We start from the raw sequence: 18104 nt of genomic DNA on the forward strand, positions 1-18104 counted from the left end.
GGGAGCTTTGGACAAGACAGCACTTAGGGACCTTCCTGGCTGCGGGTAGGATCCCTCCCAGTCTCCCGGCCTGCAGGTGGCCCGCTGGCCCGCCTCCAGTTTCGCATGAGGGAGCCTTTGCCCTGCATGCAGCTTCTGCATCAGGACTCAGTAGGGACTGGCGCGGGTCCCCGGGGGTCTGCAGGGCTGAGGTGGGGCTCAGGGGTCTGGGGGTCCGCAAGGCTGGGGCGGAGCCCGGGGCGGGGCACAGCTGGGCGCGGTGCAGGGCCGCCACCGGCACACGTGGCTCGGCCCCCCAAAAAGGCACTCCCCGCCGGCAGGAGCGGGCAGTTCGTACCTCGGGCTCTGCAAAGGCACTGTCTGTCGATCCGTGAGTGGGTACCGGTACTCAGGGACCGCTGTTGGCTGAGGAGTCGGCGACTCCCGCCCCTACAGAGACAGCCCCGAGGTCGGAGCGGCCCTACCTGCCGCCAGTATGAACCTGACAGCCGAAAACCACCGTGTTCCGCTGAGCGACGGGAACAGCATCCCGCTGTTGGGGCTGGGCACTTACGCCGACCCCAAAAAAGTAAGTCCGAGGACGCCGGGGTGTTCCGCTCCGCTGGCGCGGACAGGTGGCGGCCACCGTCGCTGCAGGTCCACCAGCGAGGGCTACCCGTCTGCTCTCCCCTCCTTTCCTCCCGTCCCGGCTGTTTCTCCTTTCGCTGCTTTCCGTGTGCAAGCTGGGAAGCCCGAGCTCTCCCGCGAGCGGCGTGGGCAGTGCGCGGCACGCAGAGGGAAAGGTGAGGGGAAAGTGCCCCTCGGCCGCCTCGGCGGGGCATTGCCCCGCACCGCGCTTCGCCCAGCTCCGCGCTGATGGGCGCACGGGAAGGGAACGCGGGGGGCTGGGGTTCGAGGCAGTGCAACCCCATGGGGTCGCCGCCGCGGGCAGCGGCAAGGGATGAGACACCCTACCTGGAGTCCTCGGTCCCGAGAAGCCCAGAGTGGGGGGGACGGTGCCGACAGCACGGCCCCGCTACCCTCCTGTGCTGAGCGGTGAGGTGAGGGATTTCGGACCCTTTTGCAGCTGGCCCCGACACTTTCCGAGGAATGTTCCTGAAACAAAGACCCAAATTCCTGCATCCTGATTTTTGCGGCTGACACAGCTGACCGCCAGTGGCCAAACCATTTTCAAATACACTATATCCTTCGGGTTTGCGTGTCCCGAGCAGGCATCCCTTTTAAGTGTCGCTGGTTCCGTTGCAATGCATGCTGAGGAAGCACACCTGATGTTTCTTCTCACCGCGCGTCTGAAAGCTGCTGCCTTTCGCTCTCCTAAACTGCCTGAACTCCCAGTGGTTTATTTTTCCTGTTTGTTTGAAGAGTAGGGAGGAGAAAAGAGAACCCTTTTTGTGTAATAGTATCAGAGTTGAGATACAATGTTGTGCACACGACTTCACATACCACCAGGTATTTTAAAAGAACTTTTTGAAGGAAAACTTTTGATTAAAACAATTTAACAAGCATTAATATGTTTTATACTTATAACATTAACATATATACTATATTACTATAATATATATATAGATCATATTACTAGCAGCATCAAGTAAAATCTTCAATAAATGCTGCTGCAGGGAGTGCATAAGTGGCACACAAAGGATGTAAGAAATCTCCACGGCTGCAGATCTCCCTGGTTAACAATGCTGGTTTACGTGGGGAGAATCTGCAACTTCAGAGGCTGGGTACCGTCCCCCACATCGCCAGAGTTTCTGGAGATATTTTCAGCTAGTGCATTCTTTGAATAACCATTACTGAAACAAAACTGAGCTTTCTAACAGAAGTTCTAATGTAGCAAAGCAGAACATTGCATAATTCAGTGACAAAATAGCTCTCAGTGAACTTCAAGTGTCTCTTTCCAGACTTGTATATCATGCCCCCAACCCTCAGTTGCAATTTTACAGTAGTTTTAAGTTAAAAAAACATGAAGCTAGCAGCAGAAGGGATGCTCCTGCTTTGCTGTACTTACCCATCTGTAGCCCTGCACTGATGCTTTGGCATTAGCCAGGCTCAGGCAGGGAGCTCAGAGCAGCAAGCGACCTGCTGGAGCTGAGAGGGGAGGCAGATAAGATTCCCCTTTCAGAAGCGTTTTTTCAGCAATGTTGTAACCCTGAGAGTTCGCACTGCAGAAATTTAAATGTCCCAACATGAGCACACAGCAGTCCTGCTGTTTGTAACCAAGCCCTGCAAAGTCCTGCTGCCTCCTTTGCCCTCCCACAGGTCAAGGTGGAAGGTATGCATGGAGCTCATTCAGCAAAAATCAATCATTTTTAGGAAGGGTTGGTTTTCAGCTGTATCAGCCCTGAGTAGTGGTTTTCTGCTTGTCACATGTACCTCTTTCATTTTCTGATTACAAAAGTGGAGGGGCACACACATGCACACACACAACAGGACTGTGTAGGCAGGGCATTGATAAAACAACTACAACTGGAGCAAGTAAAGCTGCTGTGTAACTGCCTGTTCCTCCTCTGGTGTTTGTAGGAGTTTGATTTTCTGAGCTGCAGTTCTCTTTCTAGGTGCTAAACATGTTAGCAAGTTACAGGAGGGAGGATGAGGAGCTGAAGAGAGGTAGAGAAAACAGCACTGATAAGGAACTTGCAAAACAGCAGGAGACCAGGTGAAATGCCTATTTATCTGGAGGAGCTGGACTGAAGCTTTATGCTAGGATTAGGGCTGCATGTTCAAGTCAGGGAACTTGTCACAGAGGACAGCTGGGGAAACAGTAGCAGGGTGCTACAGGATTTGTTGCAGAATTGTTTGCAGATACTGGTTGGTGATGGGTTAGGTGTTTAAATAGATCACAGCTTAGTGCTTGCCCGTCTCAAACAAACTGCTTTGCTAATATGAGGACAGGGGACTTCTATCAACAACTTGCAGTGGCAGTTGTGCCTGGCACAACTTCCACCAGGATGCCTGGTGAGGTTTCCTGTTCCTCCTGCCTAGAGAGCTGAAAGGCTTTGTGGCAACTCGGGACCAGTTCAAGGTTTATCTTAAAGACTGAGGCTGTAAACTAGCACTAAGATGTTTCTCTCAAAATGCTTAGCTGAATTGTGGCTGAATTGCTTTAAAAGTAGCATCTGAGCCATCCATTTTCCAGTGGTGGGGGCAGGCAGCTGGTGGCAGCGACAGTGCCAGCCAGCGCACTATTTATGCTCATGAGTCAGATCTTCATAACTTCTAGTCATTTTGTGCTTTGATATAAAATACAGAGTAATTCCTTTGTCAGATTATTCATCTTGTTCTTGGAGGCTGATTTTTTTTCCCTCCAAAGGTTATTCATCCTGGCACCTCCCTGTCAGAGCAGTTTGTCCAAAATAAATCTGTTTTCTCAATATCATGCTGTAACCCAGTAGCTCATAATGAGCCCAGAGTGTTCTTCCTGAAGTGCAGGAATGTGCTTGCTGGTTAAACAAACCAGGCAGCTCTAGTTAGCCAGGAAACAGGGAAATCTGCCCTTTTTACAGTGACTTAGAAGAAATCAGAGGCAAAGGGCCATCTTTCATGTTTTGGGCTTTGTCTGGATAAACTGCGTGGCAGTGCCTTCAGAATTGAAACATGTCAGCAGCTTGTCTTGCTCATCCCAAATAACTTAATTGTTCTCTCAAAGACGATTTTGGCAGATAAGCCATGCTTCTCCAGTTGTGAAACTGAACAACAACAACAGCAGCAAAAATCTATTTAACAAAATTTGATCCCAGGTACAAGTTTACTGACTCAAAGTAAGTCACTCAACTGGACCAGAGCTGGACCACAGTGGAAAAGGTCTATTTGATAATCACATTGATTTTAATTGAGCACTCTTTCCACCTTGGTGTAAGAGAGCTTTTCTTCTGCTGTACACAGGATGACAAGAATTCAGCTAGTTCTTTGAGACTTAAAACACTGGTAGTGTAATTTTGGGGGTTTCTCTTTGCTCTGCTCTCCTAACATAGCAAAAAAATGTGATGAATCCATTTGCTATCAGCTCATCTGCTAACAGAATGAAACGAGTCTTCACTGGTCATAGAATTGGTGATAAATTTGGGTTGTTTATGAAGAACACTTAGAGATATTTTTTGCTGTTTTAATTGGTGTTTCCTACCCTTATTTTTAAGGGAGGGTAGTAACTGTATATCCAAAAAACTTGGTTGGCTTTTTGTTGCAGATTTCAATGTGTTGAAGTTGGTTTATATCCTCTTTCAGACAAGGAAGGAAATGTGTAAGTTGTGTTAGAGTCTTGTCTACCTCAATTAGGCTGTTTCTCCTAGCAAGGATGGACTTGAGCAAAACAGTGAAAGCCTGTCACTTCCCTAATTCTCTCTTCTCTTCCCCAAATATCCCTTCTCCTCATGGGTCTGGAAGGGAACCACAGTGGGGACTATCAAGGCCTTCCAGATGGCTTTAAAATTCGAGGCCAGTTCTGCCTCTGACTGGCTCTGTGGATCCTTTTGGCAAAGCCCTGCGTGTGCAGAAGGGGCCCTGCCAAGGTTCCAGCAGATGTGCCGTGTTCAGCTTTCCCTTCCTGAGGGCCCCCGAGCTGTTGACCCAATTCCCTAGAGTATTAAATAGATTGGAGGGGGAGAGTGGGGGAAGGGACAGGGAGAAGGGAGGAGAGGGCAGCCCCACAGGCAAGGTTGGAGGAGGACAGCTTCCTTGATGAGCCTGTGATGTGGCCCGGTGCCACAGCAGAGAAAAGATCAAACCCCCCACCATGATCTCACTATCTCCCGGCTTTGATGCTCAGTTCTCAGCACCACCCAACAAGTGCTTCTGGTACCCATCTGAAATGGATGGGGCATGAGGATGAACAAGCTCACAGGGGAAGGTGCTAAAAACACTCCTAAATCCTGGAAATTCTATACCTCATTAAAACTGCACTTACGCCTGCTTCACTTCATAACTCATCCCTGTCAACACAGTAAGATCATCAGCCCAGTGCCTTCACATGAATACTTGCTGTCTTCTTGGAAGGTCAAGGGGCCTTGGCCGCAGCTCCTCTCCTGCCTTCCTGTTTTGACCGAAGGAAGAGAGGTCTTGGAGAGAAGGTTGTAGCAACCTCACTATACACAAATGCTGTACATAAGATTTGGCAAAACGCTCAAGAATAGCACTGGGTGAGGGGTTTTGGCAAGCTGTGACTTTGCTAAAATTCAGGTTCTGAGGTAGCCAAATCCATTCGTAAATTGGAAGCAGTTTTGTGGAATAGTTTCAGGCAAAAAAAATGGCAAAGCATTTCATTTTGGGCACTGGCAGTACAAGCTGAGGAATCAAAGGATTATTAAAAAGCAGTTGGAGGTAAGAGTTGCCTTTCCCTGAAGAGCATACCAGTGAAGGAATCCACTCAAGTGGTGGGAAACCAGATTCAGTCCTCCTCTCTGCCTCCAGGGATTAATTTCATATCGCACAGCTCAGGGAAAAAATGCGATCATGGGGGTACATGATAGCTAGAAAGAGGCAGGAAGGAACACGTACAGCCTGGAGTAGGAGGAGCACCCTCCCCATGGGAAAGCGCGCTACCCACTAGCCCCATGGGAAAATGCGCTACCCACCAGCCCCACAGCTTTGGATACTGAAGAACTTGGTATGGCATCCAGCCAGGAGGAAGACTGACCTATTTCCCCAAATCCTTAACTGCCACGAAGTAACTCTTGTGAGCCCCAGACAGTCTGGGGTTTGTTTAAGAAGAAATTGCTGGTTTGAATTGGGGAGAGAAAAGTTCATCCAGGGCTTCCATATCCAATCTGCGTGACCAAGTTAAAAAATATCTGTTTTGGATAAGTAAAAACAGTGTTTTGGCACTCTGGATTACTTTTTACACCCAAGTTAGAAGCTGAACAGAGTAACTTTTCATTGTACAGGCTAACAGTCCCTAGAGCTGTTGTAGGATCCTTTATGCCAAAAAGTTCCTCACACAATGATGTGCATGCACAAATTGTTTTGGTTTATCTCTATGGTACAGGCTGCATCTCTGCTGTAGGCTACCTGTAAGTCAAAAGAGGAAATAAGTGACTTGTCCCGATCATGCAATCTGGACCTCTGAGCTGCAGTAAGCAGGGGATTATACTCAATTTATTTCTGTCTGTTTTTCTCCTGGCCACCACCATCTTTTGAAACACGATCAGCTGGAGATGGCAATGATTCCAGGTGACTTGTAGAGAAAGCCACCTAGCTTGATCCAAAGCTATGAAACGGATAGTTGTATGAAAACTCCCAGGGAAGAGTGACACCTGATATCTCTGGAAACAGAGTTGAAGCTTAAAGTTTTCTCCTTCTTGATTTCTTTCCTACAAATTTCTCCTCTGACTCAGACAACTATCTTCCTCCTGAGGTAAGCCTCCCACTCAGTTTCTAGATTTTTTTTCTTGAAAGAGATAAGAGAGGCAGTGGCAAGAGCAGGAAGTGCGCTGACATGCAAATGTCCTTACAGCCTTAGCTTACATCCCATGACACACTATTAAAATAGAGATATAAAGAAAATACCACAGTTCTTTACATTGTGAACAATTACACATGTGTTTGAACTCAGCAAGTACTGACTCTGAAGTTAACTCTGTAAGGAAGTGATCTTTATGAACCTACATGAAATCACCACAGATGTATGCCAGGGAGATATTTTGCCCCTTTTTTTTTTTCTCCCTAAAAAGGCTGTTGGGGAACCTGACTTGAGCAGAAGTGGGGGGTCTCTTGCTGGGATATTTGCCTATAGAGACTTATATTCATGCCCTTAAGAAGAGTACTTAAGAAGTGAAGAAAGTTCCCAAAACAAAATTGTTCTTTTAAAGTTGTTGGGCTTTATGTCCTGACCAGCACTTCTAAAGGACTTTGAGCTTTTTTACAGTGCCTTGTGGTAACCACAACTGGCTTTCTCAAGCCATTTGCTTTTAAAGCAGCAGTATTACCTCATGTGGTACTAATTCATCTTATCTTCAGGGAGGGCTTTGGAGCAGCAGAGCCATAGCTGGCCAACACACAGCAACACACGGTCTTTCGGGGCTGGGATTTTTGAGATGTTTGAGAGTCTGGCCTTATGTTCCCTTGGTCTCTGAGGATATCCTAAAGTCATGCTCCTAAATCAAGACCTGTACACTTGAGGCAAGGGCAGAAGGGAAAGAGATATGTTACTGCAGCCCAGGAAGAGACCCGGGCCTGCTATGACACATCCGGAGGGCACCGGTGCCTGCCGTTAGTTAAGACTTAGTTTAGTCTTCACACTGGAAGATGTTTATCCCAAGACTATGTACCTGTAGCCAGATCACTCACTGGCAAAGTCATGACTCAGTTTCACACTTGAAGGACTAAACCATACTCAGATGATTCTGTTTGCACAGACCACAGACATTATGCCTTTCCTGGTATCCTGGTGGTGCTCTTGTTGCTTAATTTCTCAGCTTTTACTTGTTATTCTTCAGCTAAGTCACAGTTGCTGGCAAGACTCAGTTGCCAAGAGTATATCAAGGCAAAATGTCTTGGTATTTGGTCCTCAGATGCCTTGAGGAGGTGCAGTAGTTGGCGCTACCTTTTAGCGAGCAGCAAAACAACATAGGTCTCGGGCAGGAGCACGTCTGCTTGCTAGAAACATGATCAAATCACCGCAAGTATGAAGATACAGGAAAAGGAGCCTGCACGTGGATTCAAGAAACTGCAAAAACTCTGGGCTGTATCTTAATGTATTAAATAATCCCTAATGTTTGCTACAGAGATGGCAAATATGCCAGAAGGTGAGGGGTGAACAGATGAACACTTAAGATACTGTTTTCACAGACAATTTTTACAGCAAATAGCTGAGTGTACAGAGTAGAAGAACACATTAAATCAAAAGGGTCTCAGACAAATTTTGCTTTTATCAAAGACTTTTGCCAAAAACTTAATGCTGCAATGGTGCATTTTAAAGTTCACTTTCAAACATGCTTTAATGGCATATTTACCACCTATTAAAAGCAGAGGTCATCCTTCTTACATCTGACTTTTCTCCTGTCTTCCCCCTGCTTGCAACCATTTCTTGACACCTCAACCCCTGCTAGATCCCTGTAATCTCATGTTCTGCAATGGAATATTTTTAGCTTGCATAAATGCAAGATTGCATCTTTCTCTCATTAAGAAATTTAAAATTAAGTCATCTAATTAGAAAAAAACAGGCAATCATAAAAGGTAGCTGCTCTTTGATGAAACGTGGCAGGCTCAAAAACCTCCTAGCTTTTTTCTAAGAATGGAAGTTCAACCATCAATATCAGATTTTAAAGTTGGATTTGACAAAATTACTTATTTTCTGTCAAGATGGAGATGCTTGTGTACAACTTTCTTGAGTTCACAAGCTTAGTTCTTATGACAAACCCCCTGGCTCTAAGACACTGTTGAATTTTCAAGAAATGCCTGTTTACCTCCACATCTTTTCTCTATTGAAATCTGTGATTCTTCATTTCTATGAATCCTGAAGCTTAATAAAAACCAAATTGATAGTGTGACTAATCTGTGCTTCGTGCCAACTGCTTCTGTGGTCTTTCCAGCTATGAACACAATTAGTGTCTAATCATGTGTGGCAGATTAAAAGCTGCATTTACTGAAACAGTCAACATGTAAAATTCCTGAGGAGGATAGGCCCAGCCTTGTAGATGAGGGTGAATGAAAGACTAACTTTCTACTTACAAAGTTCATCAGCCTACAGAGAACTTCTGAGCAAAACAACGAAAAATGTGCTAGTCTTGGAAAATGGTGAATTTCATTCAGAGGAGTAGATTGTTGTCAGAATGACTCTCCCCCAAAACCTAAGCTGCCTTAAATTATAAGCATTCAGAAAATTCTCTTATTGAAAAGACAGCATGTCTAACCTACATTGACATCTCAGCTGCTATAAGAAAACACGTCCAGACAGCTCCAGGACCAAGACACTTATGTCCCTGCAGAGCAGAGGACTTCCACTAGTAAAACTGTTGACAGTCAGATAATCACCTGGCCCAGTGCAGCAATGCCTGCCTAATCCAAGCTCTTACAGCCAAACTGGCACCACATCACTTGGCTCCTGAACACGGTACCGACACACGCAGACTTGGACAGCGTAAGAGAGCTCCAGAAAAAAAAATCTTCCCACAGCAAGGTGACATTTAGAAGATGACAACTTGGTCTGGGAGTCAGCACAGCTTTTGCATGGTGGATATCAGATGCCAACACGATCCACCAAGCTACATGTTTGGCTATGACACCAGATAGAATTGCATTTAATCATCCCAGGTCCAAAACTAATAGATGGTTAATCCTGATAAGCTTTTAGGACAGTGGCACTACCTAAACCCAGTCATGGATATTCTCATTTGAGAAGTAACCGAACAGAAAGCAGGTCTTTTCCATTCCATAGATGCATACAGCAATGACAAGCACTAACTGTTTCAACATATTCCTCTTCCAAAAACTACAAAGTTACCAATACAATAATATCAAGGCTAAACACTGACACCAAAAAATATTTGGTGGTTTTTTGTTTGTTGGTTTGTTTTTTTCTCTTCTCTTCTTGCTTTCCAACCAAGGTGGATTTTTGTTCAAGAGTCACAGAGAAAGTGCAAATAAAAGTTATGAAGATTGTTTTACAGAAGATGAGATGGAGAATCACTGGCATAGCTAGAGAGGGACAGAACCCCTGCAAGCAAGTAATCTGAGTTAACACAACTAAAAGATACACCTTTTGGCAAGAACATTTAGAGCCACAAATTTTCAGACAAGCCTCTTTTCAATATGTTCCTGACCATCTCCATACATTAAACATGGCTGTGCACTCCCCTATGTCTCTGACTCCCCATAGTTCTCTGAAGAACATAAGCTTGTTCTTACAGCTCATGTGGGAAGCTAACATCTGGCTTGTGTCTTTGGTTGACCTAGAAGGTCACATTTGTCAAAACTTAAAAACACTGTGCAGAAAATGCCTCTCTAGGCTTCATCAAAGCCAGCTTTCGTTGGTTTAGCTAACTAGGTGGTGGAATTCCCCAAATTTTACATCTGCCTTTGCAAACACTTCTTCGAACAGGCGCCAGAAACCTCTCCCCTTTAACTCTAGGGAATGAAGTAGAAGAACTACTGGCAACCTTTTTTATTTCCTCTGTTATTGCATGAGCTGGCGCTTAATCTACCCCATGTAACCTCACTCATCTCTGGAATCACATTTCTTATCTGAAGGGTATTTTGATAGCATCCAACCTCCCAGTTCGACTCACGCTTTCGAAGTTTGGCCAGTTGGCTACTGTGCTCTCCACCTCTTCAGGAAAGCATTCCAGTCCACCCTACTGGCACTGCAAGCATGGAACCTGGGTTAGTTTGCCTTAATTCTCTATCTGCCAGTGGAGAAACACGGCAGCCCTTTAGCCTAGGCTTGCATTAAGTAAATTTGCACCAAGTGAAAAGTTTCAGTGATTCTAGCATTGAGGATTCTGCAATCAGGTGGTAAAAATAACTCCATCAGCCTCTGCCAGCTAAAATAATAAGGCTTTCCTGAAGACCGCTTTGACTAAATGCTAAAATAACAATGTTGCAGGAATTCTAGAAATGCTTCATCTGCAGTTATGCAATATAATTTTTGTTGTACGGGCAATCAAACCTCATGCTCCATGCCACTGACAGGACATCAGGCTAGAGGAGAAAGGAGGCACTCCTTGTCCATGCTGATTCACAACATGACATGAGGCAGCAAGCATCACCATTCCTCGTATCTTCTCTAGTCACATTTGTCATTCCACACTAAGGCAATACACTGCACTGCATAAAGCAAAGCTCTGGGCCAGTATAGCAGCTGTGCTCTGCTTCTATCTCAGCTCTACCTGCTTTTGCAGAGATCCTTTTACAGGGCTTTTCTTCCTGGACGGTGGCTGCCAACGCTGCCAGGGGATGACAGCCAGAGCTTCCTGTGTACGAGAGGGAGGGATGTGCTGGTGGTTGCATTTTCCAAGAAAGAGGTGTACGGTACAGTTTCTCCCTTACAAGATTAAACAATTCTAAGAATGCACCCTTCTGTGGCTCATATCCTCAGCCTTTGTAAACTCAGCCTGTGCTTTCCTGTAATGCCTTCAGTATATATGTTTTCTATGCTCTGTTCCTAACACCTTAAGCCAGGTTATCCGGAAAACAGGCAAATGGAAATAAGCAACTGGATTTCTAGAAACTTGCATTAGAGTCTGTGTGTGAGTGCCGAGCTCTGGTAAAGGAGGCTCTGAGCCCAGGAATGTACCTATTTTCTCTTTCCTGTATTTAGCTGACTAAAATTCCTAAACAGCAGCTCCACATCTTAAATTATAGGTTAGGACTGGAGCGCTTAGCCCACAATTTGGATCTCTTCTCTAATTCAGCTGCAGCTAAATTAAGATTTTTTTCCAGGAGGTGTCCTATCTCTTCCAATGCCTCAAGTTTTTCCTCACAGAATCATTATTGCCAGCTAGATGCCATTACGCTACAGGTGAGGCACTCAGGAAGAAGATAAATGGCTCCTTTCTTGAAGTGCTGCTTCCTCAGCTTTCACATGCTGTTTAGACTGGTGCAACTCTGTGAAGCTGTGCATGTGAAACAGGGCAGAGGAGAATCAGGGAGCCTGAGTCAGACTGTTTTCATCTACTGTATGCACTAAGGCATTAATTACAATAGTGGTGTTAAGACGTGTATCAAAGCAGTGCCTGTGGCAGCCGTTCACAAGGTTTTGCAAGATTACAGTTTGACACTAACTTGTCCTGTTAGCTTTGTCTTTGGAGGTAACCAGAATCCCTTTATAAATTAGAAAGCTGATGGAAATTGCCAACAAGAAAAAGTATGCTATAAAAAAAAGCAAAGGAACTGGAGGGCAGCTGAAATGTGACACTAAATAACAGTAATGATTAGAATAACCACTAACACTGCTAAGCAAATACTATTCTACTTGAGAGGGAACAGTAAAATTCATGAGTATGCTCATACAAAAGTTATTATCCTGTGGCTCCATCAAAAGCAATCATGATCAGAACTGAAGCTGTACTTTTTCTGTGATAGGGAGAATCATTTTTGAGAAAATGGGATGTGATGGAAGGCATCTGGAATAAACGTTAAAAAAAAATAGTAGTCCAGGGTCTCAGAGGAAACAGAGCAGACCTTTTTAGACAGGCAGAACTGATGAAAGATTGCTTTTTCACACTCATAAAATGTGGTAACTGGCTAATTGACTACTTCATCTATGGAGAAGGGGCCAAACTGCTGCTTCCTTCCTTTTGGTAAAGGTGCAAACCTGAATCTGCTCCCCAGCTCCTTCTGCTGTATTTATTTACCATGGAGCCTGAAGGAAATGGATATTGGTTTGATCTATCATGCATGATGGTAAATCAGCAGGTTTACAAGCTATTGATCGATAGAGGGAATAATTGTGTGTTGTTTCCTTAAACTTTGTGATCTTAAAAATATCGTAGATGCTATTGAAGGAAATCCTAGTGATTCAATAAGTGGCTCTAGTTAACCAAACGGTTTTTCTTTTATGATAAAACATGTGATAAGTTTCATATCTTTTGTGGTACAAGTTATTGACCCACTGTAAGAGCACTGAAGATAAAAATCTGACTTACAGTGTAGAGGTGGTCATAAAATTCTATGTCTAAAACAACAGTCCTTGATCAAAGTAGCATATTTACAGGGCACACAGATTATAAGCTGAAATATCATTACAGCTAAGGATAAAGCATACCTCTTATCTACACTTAAATAAAAAGTAATAAAGAAGCAAAGATTTGTCTTAAGGCCAAAAAGTCCTGAATTACTACTGACAAGCACAAAGGTTTACATCATGGAGACACTTCAGTCCTTCTTCTGGCATTTGTGCCAATGTACACTAGGGAGTAGAGGAGGAAGTATGGAGGAGGAAGAGGAGGTCTGGTTTTCCTGGTAAAAGTGGTTGCAGCCTGGGAGGGGGGAGGGGGGGAGGGCACTGCTCCATCAGCTGCTGTGATTGAGGTGTCAGCCCTTATACAACACCATGAAACATAAGAGCAATCATATGACAAACTTGCATCTGCAAGTAAAAGCTGGTTTTCAGGTGGTAATCTCTGATCTGGTCACTACTAGTTAAAGACTTTATTTCCATAAAAGAGATTAAAATACCTCAGGCTGAGTAGCAGGGTAGAGAGGAAAGATTTAGGTTTGTGTCTTCTCTGATGGAAAGATGGAAGATTAGTGGTGACCTGAGTCATCCTGCTTTAGTACGGTCTGTCAAGAAACTGGAATAAGATATGGCGCTCAAGGCAGCAGTTCTAAAAAGTGGCAAAACCACAACATGACTAGTCTGTGCAGCTCATCATGACTGCAGCAGCAGTTTACCACTGCCCATTACTGCAAGATTTGGAAGGATTACATATGTGAAATGCTAGAAATGATAGTTTCTCCATTAGAATGAAAATAAATATATTGTGTAAAGTTTCCAGACTTGCAGATATCTCAGTCCTTCAGATGGATGATTCAACAGAGGCAGGATTTTCCTAAAACTGTTCCCTAGGTTGTCTTACTTTTTTAAATAAAGCATCTTAGACCAGAATCTGTCAGAACAAATATACCACATCAGATGAAATGACCTAGTGCAATGAAAACATTCAAATTTAATGTAAACCCATCTCTGGCCATTGCTAATCAAGACCTGATCCAAAGAAAGCTTTCTCAAGCCCCCAGCCTCCTCAAGATTAATCCTTGAGATGAAGGAGTCTTTCACAAGACTATTTGTACAGATGTGTATAAGTCCCATGCAAAAGATTAAGAAGTACATAGAAGTTGAGTTCTAATATGAAAGTTAACCAATTCAGCCAAAGGCAGTTGCAGTAACTGCAAACTTCCTCATTTTCTTCTGTCCCACACTCTTCCCAAGTCTGCAATTATGCTGTTGCCTTATATATGAGAGACTACCCTTCTACACCTGTTCCTTCTACGTTTGACCACAAAGGCCCTGGTGTTCGAGAAAAGATGTGACTCAATAATCAGCATTTCCTTGTGTTGTGGCATTTAGCTTACAGCTTCAAGGAGTTACATTTGTGCAATTTTTCAAGAGTGCAAAGAGAAGAGGAAATCCTAGAATCAGGCCCATGCCCCATTCATCAATAAAAGAGGAAAAAGAAAACCAAACCAAACAATCCAAAGCCAACAAATACACACCTTTAAAAAAAAAAAAAAACAACAACAACAAACCACAAACCAGCAAAACAAAACACCCTCTAATAAGGTAAAGCATCACCATACTCTAAAATGTTCTGCTTTCATACACTTGAATGCTAAAATTCAAACATTCTGAAGTCTAAAAATCATACTATTTGAAAAATCATGTTTCATAGAAAGAACACTGATAGCACTTTTGAAAAAAAAAAATCATAACTAGTCATCACTTAGACTGGAGGGCATGAGACCTTTCAACTGGGCTCTGTTGCTCTGTGCTAATCAGCCTGAGCTTTGTAACTGAGGTCTGAGGTTACTGTCACCAGTAACTGCAGAGTTGTAGTGCTCATCCCAGATCTTTTTGCCTGCTGCCTTCCTCAGATCCTTCTCTGCAGGTTCAGGCAGGGAAAAAGCAGAGAACATGTTGGAGGTTGCCACCGTGCTAAGCCTTATGCTTCTGTAGCGCTGCCCAACATGCTCAGAGAGAAAACTAGCCATTGACCATGCCTGAAAGGTTGTTAGCTGCTGTGATCTTCATTACATCCAACTAATAACTAAGAAAGGGCCCTGGCAGGGGCTGACCATGCCCTTGGGAGGCTCCTGCAATGAAAGCGGCAAAGCATTCAAACAAGTGTTTCATTGTCTCTATCAATTAAGCAGACAATATTGCATCATCAGTACTGTACATGACAAATTGTGCCATTTTGCCTCTCAGCCCTCACTCACATCTGTAATAAATAAGGGCAAGCATAAGTGGCTTTGCGTTTAAGTAACATTTAGGCACTGCATGCTGGAGCAGAAAGACCCCTCAGAGCATGGACAGAAATTGGTCCAGCTGTGCTCAGTAGCAGCCAGGCCAGGTGGGATACTGAGAAGCAGAGCAAACAGGCCAGGATAAGGTCCCATTGCCCCAGAATAATCTGCCACCCACCCACAGCTCTGTGACTGAAAGACAGAGAGGTTGGCCTTCATGTTTTCATTGGAACTTCATAGATCTTTCTTCCATGAACACAGAAGGGAAGACCAATGTCCTTAGTTACTGCAGCATCCCATGACAGCTATGAGTTTCCTACCTTCTAGTTCAGCAGGTGGTGGAAGAGCAGCTGCTTATTTTATGACAAACTCCTGGGCAGCCAAATCACTGGCTGTTGTAAAAGGACAGCTTAGAGGGAGAGAAGGGTCATGGATTGCTGTGATGAAAAGGAATTCCTCCTAGTACCACCTATTGCCAGTCCTGCTTCTTGTCTTTTGTCTGCACCAACAAAACCAACAAATTTCATATCTTTCCTCCATACTCTGCCTGCATTCCAGATGTCTCTGGTACCTGTTTTCTTCAAAGGAGAGGCAGCATGGTCTTGGCCCTTCACTTGAAGGTAGCAAAATTCACATCTCAGCATTTGCTGTTGGCTGACAGCAACACAGCAGAGCAGGTTGAGTCACCCTATTCCAATTTTCCTTTAAGTGAATCTGACATCCCTGTCACAACAGAACAATGCCTGTGAAAAAGGTGGGGCAATAGCATTGCCACATGTTGGTGAGAGCTCTTGGTCACCACAGCTTGGAGGTGCCTTTATCATGCATAGAATGGCAACAATAAGATGCTTCCAGTACTGTTTCTGTGATCAGTCAAATAAATTCAGTATCTAGTCTTACATTTTTTCACTTGGCTTGACCTATGTGTATTTTGCCTACCACACTGGCTAATGGAAAATGTGACTGTTCTGAAAGAACAAGCTTACTCTGAATTTCAGCAAAGATGAGTAAAGGCAAGTGCAGCACACAGTATTTAAATACCACTTAGCCTTATTAAGAGGGTTTTTGGCTCATCTTATACTGAAGAAGCAAGTGCATACTGGTTCTTAGCTACATGGTAAACCAGCTATCCAGAACTAGGAAAACCAGTAGACAGTCCTGAGCTATCACCCTTAGGATTGTGATACTACCAATGGTAAGCTGATCCGAGAAAAAAGAAATCAAATTCAAATTCCTGCTCTGCTGAAAGCTGTGCCAGACCATGAGGCATTCAAACAGCCTCTGATCAGCTAAAAGGCTTTCTTCCACTTGAGTAAGGGATTTTATCAAATGTCTCCTGTAGGAAAGATCATACTCTCCAGATAAGTAATTGTGAATTTTCATAGCAAATACATTCAGTTCTACTTTCCGAGGACAGCACATAGAGAGGTTTTTGCTTTTCTCCTTTTTCTAGTGTAATTCCACATTCACAACAGTTTGGGAAAGAAGTTTGTAGCATATTTTTATTCAGAAGTCAAAACAGATGTCTGGGGAGGTAAGGGACGGTTAGACTGGAGGAAATCCAGTATGAATCTTGCACATATCTCAGGTACTCTATAGAATTGCAGGAGAGGTGAGCAGGAGGCTAAAACTATTCTTTTTCTCTTCCCATTAGACTCCCAAAGGTTCCTGTTTGGAGTCAGTGAAGATTGCCATTGATGCTGGTTACCGCCATATTGATGGTGCCTTCGTCTATTACAATGAGCATGAAGTGGGACAAGCCATCCGGGAGAAGATTGCTGAAGGAAAGATCAAGCGAGAAGACATTTTTTACTGTGGAAAGGTGAGAAGCTGAGCTCAGATCATTTATGCCAAATCCAGGATCTCTGTGAATGGCCTTTCTTTAAAATGCTGGTGGCTAATGTCTAGCATGCTTCCAGATCCAGCATCCTTTGTTTTCCTTTCCCAGCATTACCATAACGCTGCAGAGCTCTTTGAGCAATTGATTTGCTGTTAAGCACTCCGTTGTTCTCAGTTCAAAGCTCTGTTAGCAATAGGAACAATGCAACATCCATTCCTCCTAGTATTATAGGTACCTGTAGGCTTAGATCATTGCTAAACTCATCAGTGCTTCCTAAGCTGTTGCTGGCTCACGTGTTGAGCTGGCACACGCGTTTGTATAGTCACAAACGGATCCCAGCCTGGACAATGATCCTGCAGATGATTTATTTTCTGTTAGAACAATTCTCTGTACAGGTTGCTGTGAGATTGCACAACAAAAGAGGTGAGAGCAAGCACGTTCATGCAAGTGTGTGTGTATGGGAGAACAGCAAGTGCTTACATTGGTACCACTGCCAGAAAATTACTCACCAAGCTACACCCTTAGTTACTGTATCACCTGTCATTAAAAAGTTCTAGGATGATGAATCAACTTACTTGGATAGAAGATGTTGTTACACTTCTGCTTTAGAGTAACAAGGCCTGAGTTAATGCTTTGAAGTCTTACCTGTCAGACTTCATTCTGTCCTAGAAGAATGAAATCCCCTGAACAATGAAACATCTGAAAAATGTGTTACAATTACCATGGTTATATCCCAGGTAAAAGAAGAAAAGAACAATTCAGAATAAAAGAAGAAAGCACAATTCAGAATAAAAATCAGATGGCCCCAGAAAATTTGTGGTGTCTGTCCAGTTTCTAATGGAGTTCATGGCCTCAAGTTGCCCCTCCTTCACTGCTTCTTTGAACATATCAGTCTAATATTTTCCCTTTTTCCTTTCCCAAATAAGACGTAATCCACAAAAGTTACTCAACAGCATTGGAAATAAATACCAGAGTTCCTAGAGTGAAAGATCTCATGGGATAAAAGTCCTCTTTTTACTGTGAACAGTTTAGTTAAGCTCTGTGATATGGGAAATTGAGCCTTGGATTTAGCAGTCTACAGACCAGGTGGGTTTTCAACAACTATAGACCAATTCCAAGTACAGCACTTTCTAGTCTGTAAAGTATGCAACTCTTTTCCAAGTTCCTTGCTTGGTCATACTGGTAAGAACTTTGTCATCCTGTAGAAAGTTTCATGTCCTCAAATTTTCCACCTTTATCAGGGTAGTCTCTCAGTATCTCATATGCCAAATACGTTGATTTGAATCAGTTCAAATATTTAGTTTCAACCATTTATAGTTTCATTACTGCAAATCACTAACAATATTTTGAATCAAAACCACAAAGCTGT

At 43.7% G+C, this 18104-nt stretch overlaps 1 protein-coding gene across 2 annotated transcripts in view; it reads left to right on the forward strand.

Annotated features, from left to right (window-relative positions):
• Positions 1–475: 475 nt before the first annotated feature.
• Positions 476–18104, forward strand: part of AKR1D1 (aldo-keto reductase family 1 member D1) — a 34697-nt gene continuing 17068 nt past the window's right edge. For both annotated transcript variants that reach the window (XM_054387137.1, XM_054387138.1), the window contains exons 1-2: positions 476–568; positions 16550–16717. In XM_054387137.1, the coding sequence (XP_054243112.1) occupies positions 476–568; positions 16550–16717 (261 nt within the window). The remainder of the gene's footprint in view (positions 569–16549; positions 16718–18104) is intronic.

Source organism: Indicator indicator, chromosome 14, assembly GCF_027791375.1.
Source record: "Indicator indicator isolate 239-I01 chromosome 14, UM_Iind_1.1, whole genome shotgun sequence".
In the NCBI taxonomy this organism is placed as follows: Eukaryota; Metazoa; Chordata; class Aves; order Piciformes; family Indicatoridae; genus Indicator; species Indicator indicator.